The sequence below is a fragment of the Ptychodera flava genome, chromosome 14, assembly GCF_041260155.1.
Source record: "Ptychodera flava strain L36383 chromosome 14, AS_Pfla_20210202, whole genome shotgun sequence".
Classification (NCBI taxonomy): domain Eukaryota; kingdom Metazoa; phylum Hemichordata; class Enteropneusta; family Ptychoderidae; genus Ptychodera; species Ptychodera flava.
Window position 1 is genome coordinate 34,044,826 of NC_091941.1, and position 24,864 is coordinate 34,069,689.

General features: G+C 39.2%; 2 protein-coding genes across 3 annotated transcripts in view; one reads left to right on the plus strand and one right to left on the minus strand.

Moving 5' to 3' along the window:
• Nucleotides 1-77: 77 nt before the first annotated feature.
• Nucleotides 78-24,688, minus strand: LOC139150251 (DNA polymerase alpha subunit B-like). 2 transcript variants are annotated; one of them, XM_070722498.1, is made up of 15 exons: nt 24,597-24,688; nt 21,670-21,794; nt 18,785-18,870; nt 14,528-14,588; nt 10,834-10,946; nt 10,176-10,366; nt 9,532-9,620; nt 8,872-9,090; nt 7,792-7,953; nt 7,002-7,040; nt 5,143-5,222; nt 4,743-4,845; nt 4,123-4,235; nt 3,373-3,559; nt 78-2,854 (listed from the first exon to the last, which is right to left on the minus strand). In XM_070722498.1, the coding sequence occupies exons 2-15, from the start codon at nt 21,751-21,753 to the stop codon at nt 2,693-2,695; spliced, it is 1,689 nt and encodes a 562-aa protein (XP_070578599.1). In that variant the 5' UTR covers nt 21,754-21,794; nt 24,597-24,688; the 3' UTR covers nt 78-2,692. The 2 variants fall into 2 exon arrangements, with proteins under 2 accessions (XP_070578599.1, XP_070578598.1); XM_070722497.1 differs by lacking the exon at nt 24,597-24,688 and adding an exon at nt 24,282-24,475.
• The window catches only part of LOC139150253 (uncharacterized), a 67,374-nt gene continuing 66,986 nt past the window's right edge, over nt 24,477-24,864 (plus strand). Inside the window, exon 1 of the mRNA XM_070722503.1 lies at nt 24,477-24,552. The gene's annotated coding sequence lies outside the window, so the exon portion shown is untranslated. The remainder of the gene's footprint in view (nt 24,553-24,864) is intronic.

Consider the following 24,864-nt stretch of genomic DNA (forward strand, 5'->3'; position numbering starts at 1 on the left):
GAAATATTAATTTAGATTATAATCATACAACTTCATTTGTTCGGTTAATGAACACAAAATGACCAGATACCATGAAATCAATGAAATTATCACATGACTTTATTATTCAAGTGATATTATAATAAATATGTCCATTTCACTACATATGCTGCTATGGAAGTGACAAGCTTTGTGACCAGTCACATGAGTGTTGTAAAGCTTAGATGACAGTGGCTGGCTAGACGATGGGATGGTGTAGTCTTTTTTCATTGACGGTGTAATCATAGAGAACATGGAGCACACTGAAGTCACTTGAATGGTAATATCCTGTATGTGACATCAAACACTGCATGATCAATTTTGTGACAGGAAGTTTGAGTTTCTCTAGCAAGATCTGTACTGTCAAAAATAAATCAATTGGAGGCACTATTTCTGTCTGTCTTTACTGAAGTGCTGTACAAAAGATAATAAACTTTGGTTTGATTGAAATCAGTCTCTGAATTACAGAGAAATACAGCTGATTTCACATAAAATCTTCAGAGGTTTACGCCCAAGCAGCACTGTCTTTTTGATGGGTAGGTGTACTTTTTTTATCAAGTAAGGCATAGCATTGGATTCCTCCTTTTACTATTGTAAAGAAAACCAAAGTAGACACCCTACTAGACTGGCCCACTGGTCACTTGGCTTTTCTCAGGAGTATGCAGTAATTACTGGCTCACCATCCCCTTCACCTGACGATCTAAGCAACAGTCTGCCAAAGTATATTGCTTCAATATTCATGATCACCTCACCATCAATGCAACACTCTACTGAAGTTTATTCCTTCCATTAACTCTGTTTTGATATTTCCATGCCCACAGACTTATGTAAGTCGACCACCCTACTTAAATCCTTTCAATGATCTCAACACCAGAGATTGATTCCCCTAGTCTTTATAAAAAGTGTACACAATGAAACTATTAGAAAGTTTACGATTATCAGAAAATGTATCAAATCAGCTAAACAAGATTAACAAGTCATCGTTGATGACACAGTCCCCACTTGTTAATCAGTATTTTGATTACAGGTCCTCAAAGAGGATAGAGTCCTCTTCATTAGGTCTGTGGTAAAAATACTTTTGAATGAATTCGCTTGATACATGTCTGAGTTATGGTTCAGGACATGAAAAAAATCGTAACAAAATGGTCGCACAGAGGCCATATTGGATCGCATCACAAAACAAATTGATGTGCATAGCTATGACATTGGTCGATGTCCTTGTACCAACTTTGAATAAAATTGGTCAAAACATGCGGATATGCCTGAGAAATGGCTCTGTACATGAAAAAATCGTAATAAAATGGCCGCCTGGCGGCCATATTGGATCGTATCACAAAACAGATTGACGTGCATATGTATGACATAGGTCAATGTCCTTGTACCAACTTTGAATAAAATCGGTTGAGATATGCCTGAGTTATGGCTCTGTACATGAAAAATCGTAATAAAATGGCCGCACAGCGGCCATTTTGGATCGTATCACAAAACAAATTGCCGTGCACAGCTATGACATTTGTCAATAAGCTTGTACCAACTTTGAATAAAATCGGTTGAAACGTGCCTGAGTTATGGCTCTGTACATGAAAAAATCGTAATAAAATGGCCGCACAGCGGCCATATTGGATCGTATCACAAAACAAATTGACATGCATATCTATGACATTGGTCAATGTCCTTGTACCAACTCAGAATAAAATCGGTCCAAACATGCCTGAGTAATGGCTCTGTACATGAAAAAATCGTAATAAAATGGCCGCCTGGCGGCCATATTGGATCGTATCACAAAACAAATTGACATGCATATCTATGACATTGGTCAATGTCCTTGTACCAACTCTGAATAAAATCGGTTAAAACATGCCTGAGTAATGGCTCTGTACATGAAAAAATCGTAATAAAATGGCCGCCTGGCGGCCATATTGGATCGTATCACAAAACAAATTGATGTGCATATCTATGACATTGGTCAATGTCCTTGTACCAACTCTGAATAAAATCGGTCGAAACATGCCTGAGTTATGGCTCTGTACATGAAAAAATCGTAATAAAATGGCCGCCTGGCGGCCATATTGGATCGTATCACAAAACAAATTGACGTGCATCTGTATGCCATATGAAGTAATCCTTGTATCAAGTTTGAATGAAATCGCTCCAGGCATCTTAGAGATATCTGCGTGAACGGACGGACGGACGCACGGACGCACGCACGGACATGACCAAACCTATAAGTCCCCCCGGACGGTGTCCGTGGGGACTAACAAATTATGCATGAATTCTCTTACAAATACAAACGAAGTTGCTAGAGAAAAGTACATGTCCTTGTCTGGCCTGGGTAACAACACTACACTGACAAGTTCATGTCAAAGCTGCAGGATATCCTGTGTGTGAGGTAAAAGTCAAAGTGAGCAGTGTACAATGCTGATATCCCTGACACCAAAGTTATGGGAAGAGTAGAACACCAGCTCAATTGGTTCTATTCGACAGAGTAAAATTTTCACCAGGATATCATTTCATTCAACAAACCTTGATGTTTATTCCTTATATGCACTGTAAAGTTATCAAGCACTGGGTTCTTATGATGTCCTCCTTACAGATAGATATTTTCTTCAAAGCTTCCTTTGCTTTGAAAATATTTAATTTACATCTATATCGCTGAAATTTCCAAGAATTCACTTTATAATTTGATTATCTGTGCCCTTGTCTGTTTGGCCACACCACCCCCACCGCTGATCTTCTCATCCTTGGTCTTGGCATCAATCACCATTTTGCAGAACGTACCACCAACCTGACCCTTGGTTATTCTTCCAGGATTTACACAGATACAACCAGCAACATCCTGGTATGGAAAACAGAGACAAAGATTGCAGGTAAAATAACATATGTTCTTCATGTGAGCATTGACAAAACAGTATAATAATTTCTCTGTACGATAGTATACTTCAATAAATTTTAATCTCCATATAACAGATAGTGTCATATACTATGGTAGTGTAAGTGATATGTGTGCTTTGATGTCACCAACGCAGGCATGTACAAGTATATACATCACAAGATAGTATGTTACAACTAACATTCAGTCACGTACTCCTTCCTTGGTGATGAGCTGAAATACTACTTTTTCACATTCTATTTTAATATTCTCGTTTGATTTCTTGACCCCTGTCACATTACAGAGTGTTTAAATTATTCAGTATATTATGGAATGGACGTTACGCACAGTGTAGGTAGGACATCGGTGGCAGACAAGCTTGGAATTTCAAGTATCACGAATAATAATACATCCATTTGTTAAACAAAAATAGCTACATGTAAACCGTACATATGAAGAGATGAAATCAGTAAATAACTGCCTACCTTGATGAAGAACCTTAGATCTGAGGGAAGTATGAGGACATCAGGGGTGATTTGCATCTTAGCAAACTGCTCAAAATACTCATAATCAATGTTGATCTCTTCAGATGGAGGATAGAGGGGGTAGTAGTTATGCTGTATCAGCAGATGTTTACAGAGTCTGGCTAGCCTGTCAGAACCAGCTACTGGCCTGTATGAAAATCAAGAGAAAAAGCATAAAAACACAAGATACTGAAACTGTCACCTGGGGAGGAAATATTACACATGAACAACAAATGGCATCCTTTGCCGAGTTATGAAAATGTGTCACCTACATTTTAAAGCATTCGTTGTGCCAATACTCTGATTCTAATGCATTACAAGGCCAGATTGTGGAAAATGTGTCCAACAGTCCAAACCAAAGTTTTTGAGTATGGCTTCTCAAGCAAATGTGTATTTTTCACGATATCACACTGAATGAACGTAAGAAGATTCAAATTATCATAACAGTTTAACTATTTGAGAGTAAGTATAAACATTCGGCATACAGCAATCTGATTGAAAGATACAGCTGATCCATCGGAATCAAGTCAAAATCAAAGTCAAAATCAAATCAAAATCCCACAAATACTAATGGTAGAATACAGATATTTGGAAGTATGGTTAATATCGCGAACTAGCTCACTGTGTGTATACACGACCTCAAGTATGATTAACTTCATCATTCACACTTCACTGAGGGACGGGACATGCATGTCATGAAGCAATACATACCATGAGATCTCTTCAGCTCCAAGATGAAATAAAATGTCGGACGAGGTCAAACCAAGAATTATTCCGTTGACATTCAGTGTACATGGATCTGATACAAAATGTACCCTGTGAAGCTGAAAGGTTACAAAGTAAATTGATTATCAGGCAAACTATTCTCTGAGATGAACTCATACTGCAAGTTCATGAAACAATCTAATGATGGGTTTCTGGATCCTGATGACATATTCCCATGTAAGTGAGTTCCTGGGTTTTTTGTACAGGAAAGTAAAACCAAACAATAATGACAAACGATAACTAAAAGAATTCTCATCTTCATTGTTTATATCACTGATATTAAATACTACATGCTTACAGATGCAACTTTGTTGACCTAAATCTACAGGAATGTCGGAAGTACAAACAGTTTTGTGCATGAACACTTCATAAATCACCAAGGATCTTGTAATACATGTATCTATAGCACTGCATGAAATTTGCTCAATATTTACAGACAGAAAGTTTATCAAAGAATCGCATATTTCAATCAGCTGTTATGCTGGTGAAATAAACTTTTAAAGGACGGAAACACAGATTAGTGTCCCCTGGCTAGCAAAGACAAAGACAGGACTATGCTGTTGTACCTCTTGTTTGAACACTTCACCGACTTGATATGGTGGCTGGGGATACACATACTCATGGTGAATATCTCTCTGTGATGGGACAAACACCAAATGAGTTGAAAGTCTGAAAGCAAGAAATCAGAAGAGTAGTACAAAAATATGTCCAGTATGCTAATTTTCACAGCGTGAGAAGACTAACCAGTGTCGTCCATGGATGTGCATTTCATTTTTAACAGAGAATATAAATCTATGTAGTTTCATGAGCTACATTGAAAATCTAACACATACATGTATGTTCTTGTAGATTATCAGCATTGTAAATGGTAGACAGTAAAGTCTGAATCCGAAATAATATTCTATTTTAGAAATGCATCTTGTTAACAATAGGATGGTAACTGCATAAAGGGATATTTGGACTTACGCTTTTGTTTTTCCAATTATCATCGACAACAAATAAGTGAACATCTCTTCATATGTCTTGTTCTCACCATCCATTCCATTCTGTAAAGGAAATACACAAGACTGTTCAGTCAAAAATTGTGACAAATTCCTGGATCAAACTTCCACCAGTGCAGAATTAACAGATAATGATCAATAAATCATAACATTCCATTGATCAAGAAATTTTTTTTTGTATCCAATGTGAATTGCACATCAAAAATTAAGTTATATCAAATCACAATATCAGGAGCAGCACAAAAACCAAACAATGAGATGGTGATAGATATGCCATGGTAATATTAATTATCATATACCTAGATTCACGTACCCATGTAAACCTATGGGAAAAGGCGCTCTTACAGGTGTGTAATAAGTTGCCGTATCAGGGCCCAGGCACACTTTGCCCAAATAAGGTAGTGTGCGCGCTTTGTCGAACTTTTTCATTGTCGTCGCTACGCGCGTTGCCATCCACGTACATTCCATTCGAAAGCACGTCAGCGCGAGATTCGAACCCGTTTCTATGCGCTTCGCTCGTAGTTTTGAAGCAAATTGTAGACAGTTCGAATCTTATTCCGATCAAAATTGGTTTAAAACAAGTGCTTGATAGTCTCCTCTCAATGTTTTGCTGAGAAAGTGTATTTAACGAGCAGGGTCAACTACTCATCTTTGCTCATTCTGTAGTGACATTAGCGTTCGCATAGAACAAGCTCGTGACGCGTTCCACAACAGAACAAATGACAACATCGTACATATTAATCCGCAAAGTTGCGCGGCTCATGTTTTTTTTTTTAATTTACGCCCATAACTTTAACAAAATTTTATTGATAAATACTGAAACATATCACAACCGTTCAATAAGGTATATGATAAAACCTTTACGGCCCAGATACGGGTTTTGCGGACCTCGGTCGTACGGCGTACGGGCCCTCGCACGCTCGGGCCCTTCCGCCGTACAACCTCGGTCCGCAAAACCCGTATCAGGGCCGTAAAGATTATAGTAATAACAGTATAAGACTGTGAACAAATTGTGGAAGTACACGCATATTTAAACAATAGTAGAATTCAGGGAGCTTTGGCTCACACTTAGGGAATACAAATGATTTGGGAACTACAGTAAGTTTGTCTACTGTCCTCCATTATACCTGTGTCCATACATTAAATAAACATTACACAAACTACTTTGGGAACCAAAGCATTATACACAAACCCACTGACCCGCTTTGACTAGAAGCTGTAACTTTTGAAGATTTTTTTGTTATTTTTTGTTTTTAATGTCAATTAGTTTCTTTTCATGTATGTGTAGAGTAAGTTGTTTCTGTTGACAAGGGAATTCTGGTCTGGATTAGAATTCAAATGTAAACAATAACAGTACATTCTACATGTATGGATGTTGTATTGTCAAGCTAAATAGTAAATGTTTCAACACGCTTTCAAGGGTAGAACAAGCACCATAGCTGGGGACCAGAAAAGTGGGAAAAATCATCAATTACAGCTACTGGCTCTTTAATCAAAACATAAATAATGAATCTATTGACAAGACAAAATCATGATATATAGCAATACCAACTAATGGATATACAGCAATGCAGCAATTCTATCCACAAGGTCATATGTATGTGCTCAATTGCTACACCTATGTGATTCTAATTTATTCTTACATTGTAAACAGGGCCTGATTCACTTTACTGAGTTTTTGTTCAGAGGATTTCTGTTCTAGAAAGGGTTACAGAAGAGATTATTTTCTAAAATTAATGAAACAAAACAGATGTTGTAAATCTGAAATCATGGCTATTAAGATATTATTCACATTCAAAATAAGCTATTCGTAATCATACTTACCATGATTAACTCATGCCTACTGTCAAGAAATGGACCAAACTAGAGAAAAATTAGAATTAAAGAAATTAAAGAACACAGTGTAGGAATTAGCAGGAAGGCTGAAGGAGATTTGTAAAATAGCAGTTGAATTGTAGAAATCTCATGAAAACACTTTAGGAAGGGAATGTGAAACAACACCACAACATGCTGTCTGTATTGCATTGCTGACAATATTTGAAGTTTCTCAATCACTAATTCAATCCATGAGCTCAGATCATTTAATCCTTCACTCTCTTCTTCGTACTCATTTATGCTCAACTGCTACATCTATGCAAAATGTATTAAGGTAGAATGCACTTCAGAGACAGATACTTCGCTGTTAAACTTTTTACAATTCTGGTTTGATCTGATTGATTGGGCTCATTTTGACAGTCTTGGAGTAAATAGAGTTTTCACCATCTTAATTTTTGGGAAGTGAAAAATCGATTTTCCCCATAGGATAATACGGATGCGACCATTTCAATTGGGATTTTACACAGGTGGTTCCCTTTGCCGATATTTATTAATATTTCTCTAAACTAAATTTTTTATGGTGTCCTTTGATATTTATTCTTGATTTGATAACAAAATGGTTGAAAGCTTGGTTGAGGAAATTTTGAGCAAGAGTTTTCATAAGTCTTTCAATTTTGAGGCACATACATAGGCATTGTTCAGGTATACACACAAATCAACAGATGAGTCATTATCAAGGGGAGATATAATTGTGCATAAAATTGTACACAGTCTTGCACTGAGGTCAGTGGAAACTTACAAGCACACAGACATCTGGTTTTTCTTTCACTATGACTTGTATGAGATCTTGCAAGGGTGCATCACTCAGGTTGTCTGATGTGAAGTACGGACCAGCCGCTGTCAGTATCGAAGTGGGTCCTGAAACTTCACATTCACTTTCATTGAATGGTAACATGACACCCTGCAAACGAAGAAACCGAAAACATGGGTCAACAAGGAAAGTGTTGAACTTCAGGGTGACAAAAACACTTTGCAGGATTCAACATGTGAACAATTCATTAATGACTGACTTTCAGTTTTAACCCTCTTCCTGCCAGATAGTATCACTTCCCCATCAACCAAGTCAGTAAAAAGTGGTATTGAGCCAAAACATGACGTATTTTCACCCACTTGGCTTGGTCTGTTATAGCATCTTTAGTCCAAAAAAATCAAGTTTACTGTATTTATGTTTTCAACAGCTTTCAAATGTACAGTATTATGTTAAATACACCATATGGAATATGTTGTGTTTCATTAATTTTAACCATCTTGACCTGGTGGTGAAATATGGACTTGGCAGGAAAAGGGTTAACTGCAATATGAAGTGTCATTTGAAAATCAATGCAAGTAACAAATTCAGGAGTTCTTAATCAACTTAAACAAAAATACAGAAATAAACCACATGACACCCGACAACAGTAAATTAAAAATTATCAAATAATCAGCAGAGAAACAAGTGTTTTTTCTCGTCTCCAGATCTTGTAGGTACTTGCAAGTGGACTTGCTTATTAGAAAACTGTTACATGTAAACAAGCCAAAGACTCAAGTCATTAAACACACTGTACTTACCTAACTTGTGAATAAGTTTTTAATGACAACGTACACCCCTTTTCGCTGTGCAAAGCTAAGTGACAACAAACTTGCTTATTGCAAAGACACTTTGAGATAGACTTGCTCACTAAACAGTGCTTGGTGACAGAGTTGCCCATTTAAAAGTAATTTTGATACATACTAGCTAATTACACGCTAAAGAAACATTGTGACAAACTTGCAGATAGCAAAGCTACATGTACCTCGAGCTTCTTCCGTGCTCACAACCTTTTCTCATTGAATAGCTCACCTCATGCAGTTTATTCACCACCAACTTGGATCCGGTGCTATTGGTTCCATCCAGTGCAACGATTTGACCCGGAAAGAAGGAATACTCCTTGAGGTTACTCAGGAGTAGAGACGTTCTCTTTCCCGCTGATGTATCTACAGACCCTTCCAACATCACAGACTGGGAGTTCATTTTGCCGTTGCTATCACAACAGATGCGGCCTGCAACTGTTATAGTTTCCTGTCAGAGTGACACAACATGCACAGAGCACTATTATCAATGAAATGATAGTGAACATGACTGCAAAACTGATGAGACAGGAAATTGCAATTATAGGTGATAAATAAACAGGTTAGTTCAATATAGTTCATTTGGTTTGAGTACTGAAAATCCTGCCCATGGCTACACCACTGGAAAAACGAGACTTTCTTTGAAAGTTGCTTTAAAATATATTAGGAAAGTGGTCAGATCTTTCATTCATTTGAATATGAAAATGCTGCTTGCACATTTTAACTTTAAAATTTCCATAATGCACCTCTACAAGTTATGAGTTTCTTTCTTTTACAACTTGTCATCTGGAGAATGGGGTAAAAGCAAATATATGAAAACAGGTTATTTTTGAAAGAGTAAAATTTCCTGATATTACTGAAAATAAACTATGAAATACTAGTAAATGCTTACCTGTAGTGGGAGGGCAACATGACATAGGTTGTCAATCACATGACAATTCTGTAATTCGTATCCTAAATCCTCAATTATATCATTTAGAACTGAAAGATAAACAAAATTAAAATGTAAATAAGATGATGTAACATAACATCATAGTTCATTTATTAGTAACACTTACTTTGAAAGAAAAATTACACACCTTTATCAGGAAAAAGAAAATCAGAAAATCTTTCTTTCCAAAGGGGAAATGTTTACAAATACCAAACTGAATTTCATGTAGCCGTTTCACCAAAATGTTTGGTCCAAACCAATTGCTATCACTGGTTAGTGTGGATTTGTTCACAGAGAAACTTGGAAATCAAATCATAGTAATTTGATTTCCAAGTTTGCTGAAACTTTACATTTATCTTCCAAAAGGTCCTTTTTAGTTGATGTCATCTGTTCAATGCCCATCAATGTTAAAATTTCGCTTTACTGTTGCCAGTTGATCTGAACTTGAATGTCTCATATTTTGGAGATATCACAGGCAACCAAAAACATTGGAAGAAAATTCAACACAGTATTAAACTTGGGAGAGTTCAATCTCTGGAATTGAAAATTAGTTGTTAACTATATTGTAATGGCAGGTACACATATGTTGTGTATGCTGATCTTACCATGTGCTTTGTCTGCATATTTCTGGAACATATACTTGAAATTGGCAGTGATCGCATTGTCCTTATCATATAATTCTATCATACAATTTTCTGGACCTCCACCACGCCATGTGTTCACTGACTGATCCCCATACTTCACCACTACATCTCCTCTGTTGGAACGATTTGAGTACTTCTGTGAAGGTGTACCTCTGTGATAAGACAATGTCGATAAGTATTTCACAAATTTGACTGCTAGTAGTCAATAACACTCTGTTATTAAACATGATACATTATTTGAAAGAAATTTATATAAGTATATCAAAATCAAACAATTTTGATATTTAAGGTGGCCTTGGGGAAAGATACTCGGGTTCTCAAACTTTTGCAATACTATTCTGGTCTGTCACTTGAGTGGGCTTGTTTTGAAGCTCTTGGAGTTAGTGAAGTTTCCGTCTTATATTTGTGTAAACAAGAAATTGACTTTCCTCGAGGAGGGTACCCATTTTGATTTTCAAGTGTCAATGAGTATCAGGTAATTTGTTTCTCAAATTATGCACATCGACTTGAGGGAAGTTTGAGTAATAGTTTAAGTTTCTCAGAGTCAAGGAGCATGTTAACTTATAGATTCATTAACGAGGGATTTTAATTAATTTTATGTGGTAGCTGTAGTACTTACACTGGTGATGGCAAAGATCCAGGTGAATATTGAAGAGATGGACTTTTACCCAAAGCAGAAACCCTCTTGTTTGGCACACTTTCTGGTGTAACATGCAGTCTTTTATTCTTGCCCTAGAACAAGAAATTAAAAATAGCGCCAAAGTCCCTGAAGCTACTATAGACATGGATACAAAATTAAGTATTTCCTGACTGTATGAAATTATCTCACTAAGGTCCCCTACGGACATGTAAACCAAATATTAAAGCTGTCTGACCGGCGGTTTTGAAAAAACAAGCTACTCAACAGTTGACAGAGCTCTGCTGTGTTATGTAGAGAATAATCTTTTGTGACACATGCATTGATGAAGAAGGTGGATATCTTTGATAGCTCGTTTCAGGATGGCCTGACCAAAAATGGAAAAAAATTCCGTAAAAATACAGATTTACATATTTCATCAGACTATATTAGTCTATAATAGCAAATAAAAGAGAGTTAATTACATTCTAATTAAAGTAAACAAGACTGCTTAAATCAAGATTTACGTCATAATAAAACAGCATATCTGTCAGGTTATAAAGAATCTTGAGCTGGTTATTTTTAATATCAGTATTTTCATCCTATTAATCAAGCACATTTTAACTTTCAAATTAACATTGTAAGTTCTGTTGAATAAGTTGAGACTGTACGTACTCAGAGAAAGCACACTGAAGAGACAAATGTTTGTAACTTAAGAAGTTCAAGGTCATCAAAAGCATTATAAGGAATCATGTTACACTTTCATTGTACTGTTTACACAGATTGCATGTTGCTATAAATAGCACGAGGAATCTAACAGCCCAGCTTTACCATAAAAACCCTATCACTTTGACCACTCTCTTAATTGACCACTTATTTTTTTCCTCAAAAAGTAATCTTATTTTATCCTTACCAAGTCAACCATAAATGGAAATTAGAACTTTCTCTATCTCTATTTATTTGACCACCCTATCATTGACAAACTATTATGAGCAATTTCTTTTAGATAACATAAATGGTGGTTCAGAATATATCAAAGTTGGGATTCAGGAAAGTTGCCTTTATATGTTTAATCCTCCAAGATGGTAAGCATTTCACTATGAACTGTCAAAAAAGTTGAACTTTCTGATAATTCCACACTAAAATTATTTTGGCTTTGATGATTTCCTAATTAATTAAATATTTAAAATCATATTAATTATTTTTTTTTGGGTGAATTGATCGGGTTTATACAGTACAAGAATTACATACAATGTAAGTCAAATTTTGACCAAAAATGACAAAAAAATTCCTTAAAAATACACATTTGCATATTTCATCACAATTTGAACAAATCTAAGTTGGGTTATCCCTAGGGACCTGTATACCAAATAACAAAGCTGTCTGACCAGCGGTTATGAAGAAGAAGATTTTTTACCAAAAACACCTTTTTTGGCATTAATTTGCCTATTTTCAACAATATCAAAAAATTAAAAAAATAAGTTTCTCAAAATCATATTATTCATCTACACAACAAATATCAAATCAGTAAGTACTGCGGTTCTCAAGATATTTGAGTGGACGGACGCCTCACAAACGGACATACATACATACATACATACATACATACATACATACAGACTGACGACGGACGCCGGACGGATACCCATCCCAATAGCTTCTATAGACTATAGTCTATAGTAGCTAAAAATTAGTACCTTAAAACAAACCGAAAATTCAGCTTTTTTTAGAAACCATCATAACTGTCCATTACAGTTCTTACAAAAGAATATGTGAAGGGCCTTATCTGCAAGCAATGTAGGTCTACATGAGAAGCCATTGCAAGGGTAAAATCTTACCTGAACACAAAACAGACCTGTAAACTGTACTATATTATGGTATACCCTTTTCCTGCCAAGTCGGTGAAAATCCGCTTGAAATTCGGTGTAGCCAGAATCTAAGCACTGGTGACCGTTATTCTCCCAACCCGGTGGAAATCGGGCCCTTTTTGGGTACCCCCTTTCCTGCCAAGTCGACGGCACTACGTTTTGCTATCCCCTGTGCGTTTAGGGGTCATCCGAGGAGAGGTTTTCTGACAAGGAACGCCTTTTCCCCTCGAAATGGGTTCGCAGGGAGTCGATAGACAGGGAAAGGTGCAGAAACCTGTCCGCCAGTCCCCCACAACCGAGGGGGGCTGGGTTTTTTTTAACGCTTTTTAGCGGACTTGGCAGGATAGCATGGTGACGTTTTCTGGCAGAGTTGGACGTACTTGGCTGCCTGGCACTATAGAGATTGCTGCCGAACTTGACCAACTCGGCAATGCTAATCTAGAAGGCTACCTCTTGCAAACGACTTGGCAGATGGTGCCGATGGTGCGAGACGGAAGTCACTTATTCAGTTGTGCGTGACTGAAAATGAGAACGTATTTTTGACGGGACGGCTCGACTTGTTCCTCCGATGGAACGGATATGAACGACTTGGAAATACCATTACAAACTGGTGTCCGACGTACTAAGCTGGGCTTCAGCTCTGCAAGTTCAAGCCAGGCAACGTCCTTCACCGCCTTGGCCGTGCCATTCAATGGACGTAGCTTTGGATTTTTTATTTATTCCATCGTCCGAAGTATTGGCTCTGGTTTGCAGGCAAACGTATCCTCTTGCCGACGCATTAGTAACTACGTACGCTGTTTGCGTACAGAGAATTCAAAAGGTGACATAAGGTCAATAAGCTACGGGGATACCGCCTGCACTGAGCAGGGACTGCTTTTGTTATGCAAACCAGCTAGCAGTACAATATGGCTGCCAGGCATGTGGACACGTCGATGGCTAGAACAATGGAAGCATATTGCGTTGCACCCGTGCATCGCAAAAGTGAACTGAAGACTTGGGTGTAGTGACTGGTTATCACTGGTTAGCTGCAGCCCAAGCCATGTCGGTACAAACCCGTACCTGACTGAGGACCACTCGATTAAGTCAGTAATGAACGGTAACACTCGTAAACCAACTCCCAACTGAGCTGGCTAAACTACGTGGAGCTGTGCTTCAATGGCTCAGCCATGTCGTTAATACAACGGCAAAAACGTAGTTTTTGTGCTACACTGCCAAGTCGTTGAAGGTACGTATTCAATTGACCCTACCCTGGGGAAACAGGACAGGTTTGCCGGTGCCGCCGCACCCCTAGCACGACCCCCAGGGTCTCTGACTAACAGACGAGTGAGGTGATGTTTGTGCCTAGCGGACGTGCGCAATACTGAAGGAGTTTATTTCCGAAAAAATAAACATGAAACGGCAATAAAATGACGCACTCCCAGGGGCAAACAAAGCCGGTGACCTCAATTTTTTTCTGCAGTAACCCTTGAGCTCCTTCCCCTGTCTACGGGCATGTAGAAATTATTGAAGTCTAACACGTATAAGTACGGCTAAAACTACCCTGAAAATGGGCGATTTCTGCCAAAATGCCTGGCAGGATAACGTGCAGGAGAGCCAATCTTTTGCAGGCACATATTATGGGGCGGTTTTCTACTGACTTGGCAGGATAACGGACAAGGACGCTCGGCAGGAAAAGGTATAATGGACCAACCAAAGATCAGTGGTCTGTAAGCTAGCAAAAAATATTTTTTTTCAAAAAGAGCAATAGTGACTCGATAGCTATATTGACTTTGAAGAATATGATTTAGTTATACATGATCACGTTTGACCTTGAGCATTTTTAGGTTTACCTTTGCCGCCGGAGTAGAATAAGCACTCATTAAATCATCCTCCTCTCCACCTCCGCTAATGCTGTGATATCATTATGTAAGGAAGACATTCATTGGAAATCTAGTATGTCATTCACAGAGAGCTAGTATGCTGCTTGCAAATAATGAAAACTGAAACACTTAATGTGTAGTTTTACACGATTAGGAAGTATTTGTGTGATGACGTATATCCATGACGTCCAACACAGTTTGCATGGCATTTTAATGGCAACAATTTTGGTACTTACTTTTACCGGTTGACTCAGTATGACAATTAAAGACTAAAATGAAAAATAAGTAGGAATTACTTGGTGTAACTACCATGTAATAATGTTGGCTGCATGTCAAGTAATAAATCATAAAAATTAATTTCTGGTTGATGACACTCCTTACAATGGAATATCAAATTTGTGTGTAGTCATACTGTCACTGATGCAAAATATTTTTGAGTTACATAGCCAATTGAGTGATATCAAGTAGGAGTATGGTAAAACAACTTTGCGGTGAATTTGAAGTCATTTGTTTTTTATACATACAGGGCTCGAAATTAGCGGTAGTCCCGCGTCCACAGACTACCAACTTTTCCCTGGGGCTACCAAAGTCCATGAAATGGTAGCCCACACGGACTACCAAAGCCTGGGACATGAAATACTTGGCGTGCGATGTCCGTCACTTTGGGACGAGCTAAATGCAGTCAACATGCAGTTTCATTTGTTTGAAGCAATTATCCTTTCATCTGTGAAGTGTTTTTTCTGGTGACTATTACAATTTTCACTGCTATGTTGTTGTTTTCACAAGATGCAGAGCGTTTGATACTAGAATGTTGAGTTGCTTTCCCGTGTGCAGTCTTTGCATGCCAGTTCACACTATGCTGTTGATCGGCAGCATACAAGATGTACTTGTGTCCAGTTTTGCTGAAATTTCACAAAACTTTCACTTCTATATCAAGAGATTGTGTTATCAGTTTGATTTGAAATAGTAATATAAAACACTGTGTCAGTTAAGCTTGGAAATCGTGGCTGAGTTTCGCTGTCTTTTATCTATGGTTGTCGATCAGTATCAATGTATTACCATGGAGGTAGTAGAGAAGGATCACAACTGAGATAATTAAATTTATTACTATTGTGCACCATTGGTTTATCCCTTTAAGTCCATTGTTTAAAACCCCTTTCCCGCCATCTGCGTTGCCGACAGTACCTCCGCAACCGAACCGAGTGAAATTGACCTGGGATTGCTGATGCGACTCACTTTCTCCACAGTGTCATAACACATGCGCAAAGACTGTATCTGCGTAGCTTGGGTCAAATGCGTCATGAAAGTGTAAGAACCGACACGTTCCGTCCACGAAAAGTGAAGTTACGAGGAATTTAAGTTTTTCATTCTCAAAATCTTGGTAATTTTAACGTCGTTTTTTATATACTTTACATTCGATCGCAGGAACCTTTCCTTTCTGAACCTTTCTGATCACGAACTTTTCAATCATGTACTGAGTATGGTGCAGCGGACTGCAGCACTGCCGTGAGCGTGGGTTAAACTTGTAGCGTTTCCCGGGTGTTTATGACGCGACGCCAGCGACGCCATAGGCGACGCTTTGTTTCAATGCATCGTACGTGTTGTTTTTATATCGCGACCATTCATAAAAGTCATGGATGAAGCAGTTAAAAGCTATGCTTTCTTATTTAACCTTATCATTAATGCCAGTACAACATGATAAAACACGGCAAGAACCAAGAACTGGATTTGGAAAAAGTTGGCGTGTTAACAATGCTGCTCTACGATGTTTGGCATTTTTTGTGATCGCAAGCTATCATCAACTCAGTCTCCGCGCCTTTGCAGATACAAAAGCTCCCTTCCTCAATTATCTGTTCCTCGACCTCTTTAACATCGTGTACATCAAAATCGGTGGAATGACTCGAACTTCCCGACGCAACGCTGGGACACGTGACGCCATGTTTGAAGATCTGTCAACTGCCGAGGGATGGCCGAAACACCCGAACGACCCCGAACGAACTTAATCTTGTTGACTAAATCCGAGAAAACGCGTTCGCAAGTCCCGTTGGTGCTAATGGAGTAGTGTTTGTAAGGCAAACAGCGGCTAAACACATGGTCCCTTTGATCTCCGCCTAGTTGTGACTCCTTCTCTACTACCTCCATGGTATTACGTTCTGTACAGACGGACTCGGGTGTAACAAGGCATGCCAGTTCATAAATATCATGAGAATATTTTTTTCTGTTTTTCTTTACTAAAGTTACAATTCTTTTGGATGTATAAGCCGATCTAGAAAGTGATAGAAAGTGTTACAAATGTACAAAAATAAACATAAACTAGAAAGCATTTGCAAGCAAAAGCGAAGTTCCAGAGACCAGAGCAGCGGAAGAACAAGAGAATGTGTGACAAAGATAGGTGCAGAATGAAAGAGTGCTTTGGATTTTAATATTCAGGGCTGATAGCAGTAAACACCAATACAACTAAAAGCAAGGCAGTCCGGGGAATTATAGTACACAGATTACAAATGCCTACATATACGGTAAAAACGCAACAGATACATACGGGGGCGACAACGCACGGAAATGTTTATCAGACGACATTCTCGCGAGCCAGAGCAATAATTTTCGCTCCGCTGACCAACGCAAAAATCAATCGCTTGACGGGTAGCGCTGAGTTGTTGCCGTAAAGAGGCGTGTGATTTACGACGATGATCAGACGAGAGGAAACATCGGACCTAGGCCGTTGAAATTGAGCCACATGCATTTTCATTTGATTAAAAGCACGACTAAAACAATTTTCATTGGTATGTCGCTGTTTTCACAAGATACTGACCGTTTGATCTTGGAAAGTTGAGTTGCTTTTACGTGCAGCCAACGCATGCCGGAGCGTGACAGACAGTACGTTCACTATGAATGCCTGGCTCTGCATGGCAGGGCTGTGTGTTACCGGCGTTAAACGGCCTCCCACCACAGCCCCGCAGACTGATATAGGAAAAACCGCTGGTGGCTCCTCAGAAATACGGCGGGCAGTTTCTCCGCCAAAACAGCCGATTTTGAGTCCAAATTTTGCATTGATCATCGTTTCGAGCACACCCACCTCGCCTAGGTACACGATGTGCCCAGCCGCGCTTGTAAACTTACGGAAACCCTAATTTTCTGTCTCTGTGCGGGCGAAGCGAAATACGCCGCCATTGTTAATGTCATTCAACCCATGAGCATTCGGGCGAAACAGTATAGCGCCACGTACGGCGAGTATTTAGAGAAAAATAAAATCAAAAAGCAACAAAAAACAAAGCGAAAGAAAGCTAGAATTATTAATAACTGAACGCAATATGATAGTTGAGCAATGCCAATAAAAAATAAATAAATAAACACACAAGAAATGCCCGTAAAACCCGTCTGAGCTGAGCGATGACGTCATAAGCGTGTCGCAATGCATTCTGGGTAATTAAGGTAAAATTTGTGTATAGCATGTTCTATGGTAGTAATACCGGAAATAGAGAAAGAAAAAAAGAAAGAAAGAAAGAAAGAAAGAAGGAAAGTGAGCAAAAACTAACAGTTCCAGAGCTGGTCTCTGGAACTAATTAAGCGTTCGTGACACATAACATGGGGTTTCTCGAGTAGAAGCCCCTAGTTTTACCGCTGTTTTGTGTTGCTGAACCGGGGGCTATACTGGGACGAGCACAGTATCCCTAAACCAAAATATTCAGTGACTACCAGCCATTGTCACTGGGCTACCAACTTCAGAAAATGGTAGCCCAAGTGGGCTACCAAGGCAAAAAGTTAATTTCGAGCCCTGACATAGCTTCTGAATTAAGTTTAGCGACCAAATCAAGCATTTAAAATTATTAGGGACTGTCTCAGAAGTTCAAAAGATGAAACTTGTTCATTTTTTAGGAAATATTTTCAGTTTAATATAAAAGGAAAATGAAAAATATTTCAAAACCCGAGTCAATTTTACTCTTTATAGTAATACCTATGACTTTACTGCAGTTCATACACACACAATATTCAAATGTGTTTCACAACGTGGAAATGTCAATTTTACGGGTAATAATACCAAAAATTGGACTTTTTATGAACTCTAAGCATCTGCTTGCTTTCACCCTAGTACACCTTATCTTACATCAGCACTTCACACTTTTGAACTTTTGTTTTCAGGGAGGGGAGGGCAGAAATTTTGTTTTCTGATATGTGTGCTGATAGCAACTTCTCTTTCCCTCAAATATGAAATTAAAAATGCAAGGATACAGCTCTTCTATTGTGCTGGCATCATACATTCGAGTATCTCGCTTAACAACCGGTGTTTTGCTTTTCTGTGACTTTTTGTTCCACCACTGAAAAACAAAAATAACAGATACAGATAAATATTAGAGTAAACAATCATACTCAGTGACCCAACAACAGTGACATTTCTTACTCAGTGACCCAACAACAGTGACATTTCTAAATTGAAAGCAACTGAGGTTTTTTTCATCTGAAATTTGGAGTGACTAGACATACAATGACATACCCGAGTGAAGGAATAGACATGTCTACTTCAAGTACAGAATATTTTTTGTCTTCAAAAATCATTGTTTCACATCTGCACAATGTTATCTATTTCATTAGTAACTGTGAGACATTTTTACCACACTGTAACTTGCACTACTTTAAGAATGCACAATTATTCCATGGGAAGCCATTTAGAATTTATCGCTGAAATTTGACTTTGATGCAAATGACAAAGAAGGCTATTGAGTTTTGTACTGTTTGAGTAGTAATTTTGATGAAACTGCCTGAAATTTCAAAATGATCCCTATGGCAACAAACATGAAGAAGTTGCTGGTTGGGACACTTATCATTTTGAAATCTACAAATCAATAAACTTGGGGGGATCCTTTTACCACAATTTATTGAAACAAACCCATCATTACCAACGGTGACTGTGAACCTGAGATGAAGATGATTACGTTAGCTCACAGCAGCTTAGTATCTCCCACAGCAAGAACCAATACAATCAGAAACGGTCGTCGATAAACAAACCAAAAATAGTGAAAACATTAAAAGTTATAGCATACTGTTACTTTAAACCCCATTAGATTAGCTGTACCTTTTTACATTCAAACCACAAAAATACCATTCAATCTTGAGAGATGTTTTGGATTCCTGTTATTAAGCCATATTGTCTTTGAAAATGTCAGTATTCCAATCTCTGCCGCTGGATTTGGTAGATCAAATTCAAATGCTAAATCATATATACATGCAGAAGCCATAAACAAAAAGCAGAAATATACAGCTACATGTATTGGGGCTTTATATATAAGACTTTGTATTGTTTTATAAGTTTAGTTGACAGTTCTATATCAGCTTAGGAGCAAACAAGAATGTATGATACCATAGCTTCTTGACCATGAAGAGTAGCTTATTATTGTACGCTGTTTGTGGTACATGTACAGTGTTGTACTTAGAAGCGGGTGCCGGGTAAATAACCCGGCTGTTTTGCATTTTTTCCCGGCTACTTTTAACGTTATTAGATTCGGGATTGCACTGCCAGCTGTTAGACGGCACACGTACGATTAGCAGTTTCGCGACCCCCTTACCCGCATGGAACTGCACAAACACAAAACAGTTTCTAAATACCCGTTTGTGGCTTTTTGAGCCCGATCTTTTATTTGTTAAATACAATGTAGTGTGATTGGCTGATGGCGCGCATGTGGTGTTGCCTATGTTACGAGCAGTGAAATTGGTTTGACTAGTATGAAGGTCATCTTAGGTCATTTTTAACGATGGCGTCAAAAAGAAATGTGCCGTCGGTCATTGGCACCTTGCCGATGGATATTTTTTCCCGAAGAAAGCCCAACAATACATTTAGTTTATGTATGAAAAACTTCAATTTCGTTGAATTCGTGAGAGAAAGGCGCCGAAAAGATGTGATTTTGATCGACGGTTCGAAGTTCATGAGACTGGCAAGCTTAGTTTTCCGCCGCCGCGATGGCTGCCAAAGTCACTACGAGTATGATCTTCCCGAGAAGATCATACTCGTAGTGACTTTTGTTGAGTCAACAAATCAAGTTGTTCTCAGAGTAATGCCGACGCATTTTCTAGATTAATTTTTAAAAAAAATGAGCTAGAACTGATTTTTTAGAACCAACTGTTTATTTGAATGGGTATTTTATTTTCGTTGATTATTTTTACGTACTAGTCACAGGCATGTGTGTTGCCGACCGTTGCCGACCGGCGCATCATCGTCACGGCTCACAGCTTCACCGTGGCGCTGATCCCCCGTTGTTTAAGACAACAGGACAATACGTCGTTGATTCCGGCATGGGTTCAATTTCACTGCGCTTCTCAATGTTCTCTATGTTGGGTTGCCCGATAGTGACTTTCGATGGACCCTCTGAATCATTTTTTTTCACGGACTCGTGGAGCAAATTTGAAAGAAAATAAGCTTAGAGTTGTTTCCTTCCGACGCCATACATGCCATACTGCATTCTGCTTTGATCAAATTTTGGAACAGCGAGACGCGACGATCGTGCACGATTGGCATTTATTAGTAATTTGTTGCAACATTTCTGTCAATCACTCACTTTATGTCATCAGTTTCAGAAACTATGTGGTAATGAAGAATGGTAAATGAGCAATGAAATGAGCAGACTGCAGGTGATTTAAGATTAAATGTTAAATCTTCACTGCATTACAAACAAACAAAATCATGTTTGTTTGTTTTGTTGTATATGAACCACGTCTAAGACACAAAACAAAAGTACTGTTTCAGTCTCAGCTAAATGTCACCTCAATGCCACCAGAGAACACCATTTCCACTCGAAAATTTCATTTTCCGCCTTGCGAGAAGGGGGACATCCCCCTCTCGCGCTCCCCCCCCCCTCTCGTTCGCTACGTTCACTCGCCACTCGGTCGCTTCGCTCCTTCGCACTACACCCGTCTACTTTCTTAAATTACCCGGCTACTTTTAAATATAAGGACAACACTGCATGTAGTTCAACCTGACATTGGAAAACATCTCAAATGTTGTTCGAGTAAAATGAAAGAGAGCTGGGGAAAAAAGCATGTCATCCATTAAAGCCCTTGACTCATAAAACAATATTATTACATGTATATTTGAAATATACAGATAAAAATATTTTGCGACTTACCTCTCTTTCAAATTGTTCAAGAGACTCCAATGTCAGTGATATTTGTTTGTGTGTCTGGGAAAAGGCAACCCACTCATCTGACATGTCAGAACTGTCTAGCCGAAATGCTGAACATAATTCTTGTACTGCAAAATGGATTTTATATTGTTAAGCTAAAAATAGCAGTGAAAAGTTGATCATTTACATGTATACATAGAGCATTCGTTACCTACATTAATTAATATACAGGTCAGTGTTTTTGTTAAGGCCGGTACCCCAGTAAATGTTATCGGGGTTCCCCAGTCATTTTACCGGGGTTCCCCTTGGTATATCAATGCAATCAGATCAGAGGACAGTAGAAATGTTACCGAGGTTCCCAAATCATTTACCAATGTTCCCTAACCTTAGCAAAAACACTGCAGGTACAAGCATGTTTACATTTTACGATGTCGTAGTCACTTCATGCACACCCTCCATACTTGTATTTAAATGGTTACACAGCCTTAAACCACAGCCATGCATGGCTTCATGGGAGAGACTGGCAACCTGTGGTCAAATTTTGGCCATAAAGGAAAAACATTCCTCTCTAGCCAGAATGTCTCTGCCTATGTACCTTTTAGAAGACAATTACACTGCTTGCCTGGTAGTTCCCAGACACTTCACACCACATCCCATACCATTTCGCACCAAAACAACCTCGTAACAAACCCTCTTCGCCCAAAAACCATTTCACAAAAAAAACACCAATGCCATTTTGCACCTAAACTATCACCAATTGGTACAGCCAAAAATAACCTACCACTGCCATCGAAGTTTTCATCACCTATCCATCATCCCAGGACCAGACTAAAGTCTTGAAAGTGTACACACTTTGAGAAAATGACATCACACAATTCCGCGCAAGGCACCTGAGTTGTAGCATTGAGTAGTGTGTTTTTTTCTTTTTATCTAATTCTACTGTTTAAAGTTTTATGCAAGAATAGATGGTTTGTCGTGACCAAAATGTCTGGACACAGTTATGCCTCCAAGGTGCAGGTAAAAACAATGCTGTGATACATCGTGGTATCATTGTTTAAGGATGAGTTGGTAGTATTATGATGGTACTATACTTTTGGGAAAGTGATTTTAGTACCAGGTGGTACTTGGGGCGAAGTGGCATGGGACAAGGTAGTACTTGGGAAGAGGTGTACAAAATGGTTTTGGGACAAAGTTGTGTGGGGCGGCCTGGTTTTAGTGCAAAGTGTCTGGACCCCTGCCTTATGATACCCATTGCCTGAGGGGGTTTTGGGTTTGGAAGAACCAGACATCAGTAAAAACAATCCTAGTTCATGGGATGTATACATATTACATGTATGGCTTTACAGCTATTTCACTTGAATGCATGTATTAGTTTCTAGGGTGTATAACATATATTTGGAGGTCATTCGACTGGCCCGTGGTAAGGTAAAGGGACCGTGCTACAATTTCTAAAGTTTAGACAAATCAATGGATGCAATAGGCATTTTTTGGTCGTTTTGTGGATGAACCGCACATGTACATACTTAGCCGCAGTACAGTAGCTCGAGGTTTTGCCTGGGTATTTGGGTCGGACGGCAAAACCAGACCGTCCGACCCAAATACCCAGGCAAAACGTCGAGCTACTGTACTGCAGCTAGTACATACTATACATAGCTTCTCTTCATCACAGAAGTGGGAACAAGACGTGCGATAGACTAGGTACATCATACATGGTCACGATCACTCAACAAAGACCGTGAGTATCTGCGTACATGTACTACCTCCATTATGGTATTATCTTGCTACAGTCATGCATGCTACAGTGCTGTAGTTCGAGATTTTGCCTGGACGGTCTGGTTTCGCTGTCCGACCCAAAATACTCTGATCAGGCACGGTCACCGTGTAGCTGCAAAATTGTAGCGCTACGGTGAGGCGGTCGGTGATTTTTGTTTTTTGCGACTTCGCTCACCAGTAGCGCTACAAGGCCGATGGCCCTGGGGAGTATCATATAAGCGCACCCCACTCGACCAGGCGTGTTGATGTGGAATGCAACATATTTACTGCATTTGGTCGTACCGATTTATCACTACTGAAGACTAAACAGTATACTGCACTAACTTTGTCGTTTATGGGGTTTGGAATTTGTTCAAACACGACGATCGCGTTCCGAAACATTTCTGGGAGCCGTCATTACCAACTTCCGGTAATGGCGGCTCCCACAAACACCGACGCCCCACGCTCAATGTTTTCAGAACGCGATCGTCGTGTTTGAACAAATTCCAAACCCCATAAACGACAAAGTTAGTGCAGTATACTGTTTAGTCTTCAGTAGTGATAAATCGGTACGACCAAATGCAGTAAATATGTTGCATTCCACATCAACACGCCTGGTCGAGTGGGGTGCGCTTATATTATACTCCCCAGGGCCATCGGCCTTGTAGCGCTACTTGTGAGCGAAGTCGCAAAAACCAAAAATCACTGACCGCCTCACCGTAGCGCTACAATTTTGCAGCTAGGTCACCGTGGATCATCAGGCAAAACCTCGAGCTACAGTACTGCAGGCTAGCTTGGTGCTAGACCGTAGACGGACCGCGACCGTGATCAGACAGATGTGGAGCCACCAATTGTACACTTACGCTTTTCGACAACTTCAGCGTCTGTCAATTCAATGTCAAATGTTGAAAAGTCATCAGCGAGATCTTCGGGAGACACTACTGCACTCATTTTCACTACGATGCCACAGACAACACGTACAAATACAATTCCCCGCCAAACTTTTTGTATACTTTTTATGCGCATGCGTATACCCGAGCGATTTCCTAGGTGGCGCTATAAAGTTGACCCCATGACCCCTGCAGCACAGCTGACTGACACCTCGCTTAAATATTGGTAGAATACATACGACAGGTACGTCGGTCACTAAACTATGATCTATTTCGATAGTGTCTTACCTGAAAAGCCAAAATATTAATTGATGAAGTGGTGAAACTACGGAAGCACTGAAAGTGCCGTGCCTTTGCGTACTATCGTACCTTGGCGCACGGTCTGTGCGTGGCTGGCCACAGGGCCCTAGCGGCACACAGTCCATGTAACGTAGCCGACAATGCCGCCCTGGCGTAGGTAGCGAAGCGTAACACATGTGAAGAAGGGAGAGGCTCATAGAACTCCATGACAAACCTTTCTTGAGGAGGGTTGAGTACAGTCGAGAGTAGGGTGACT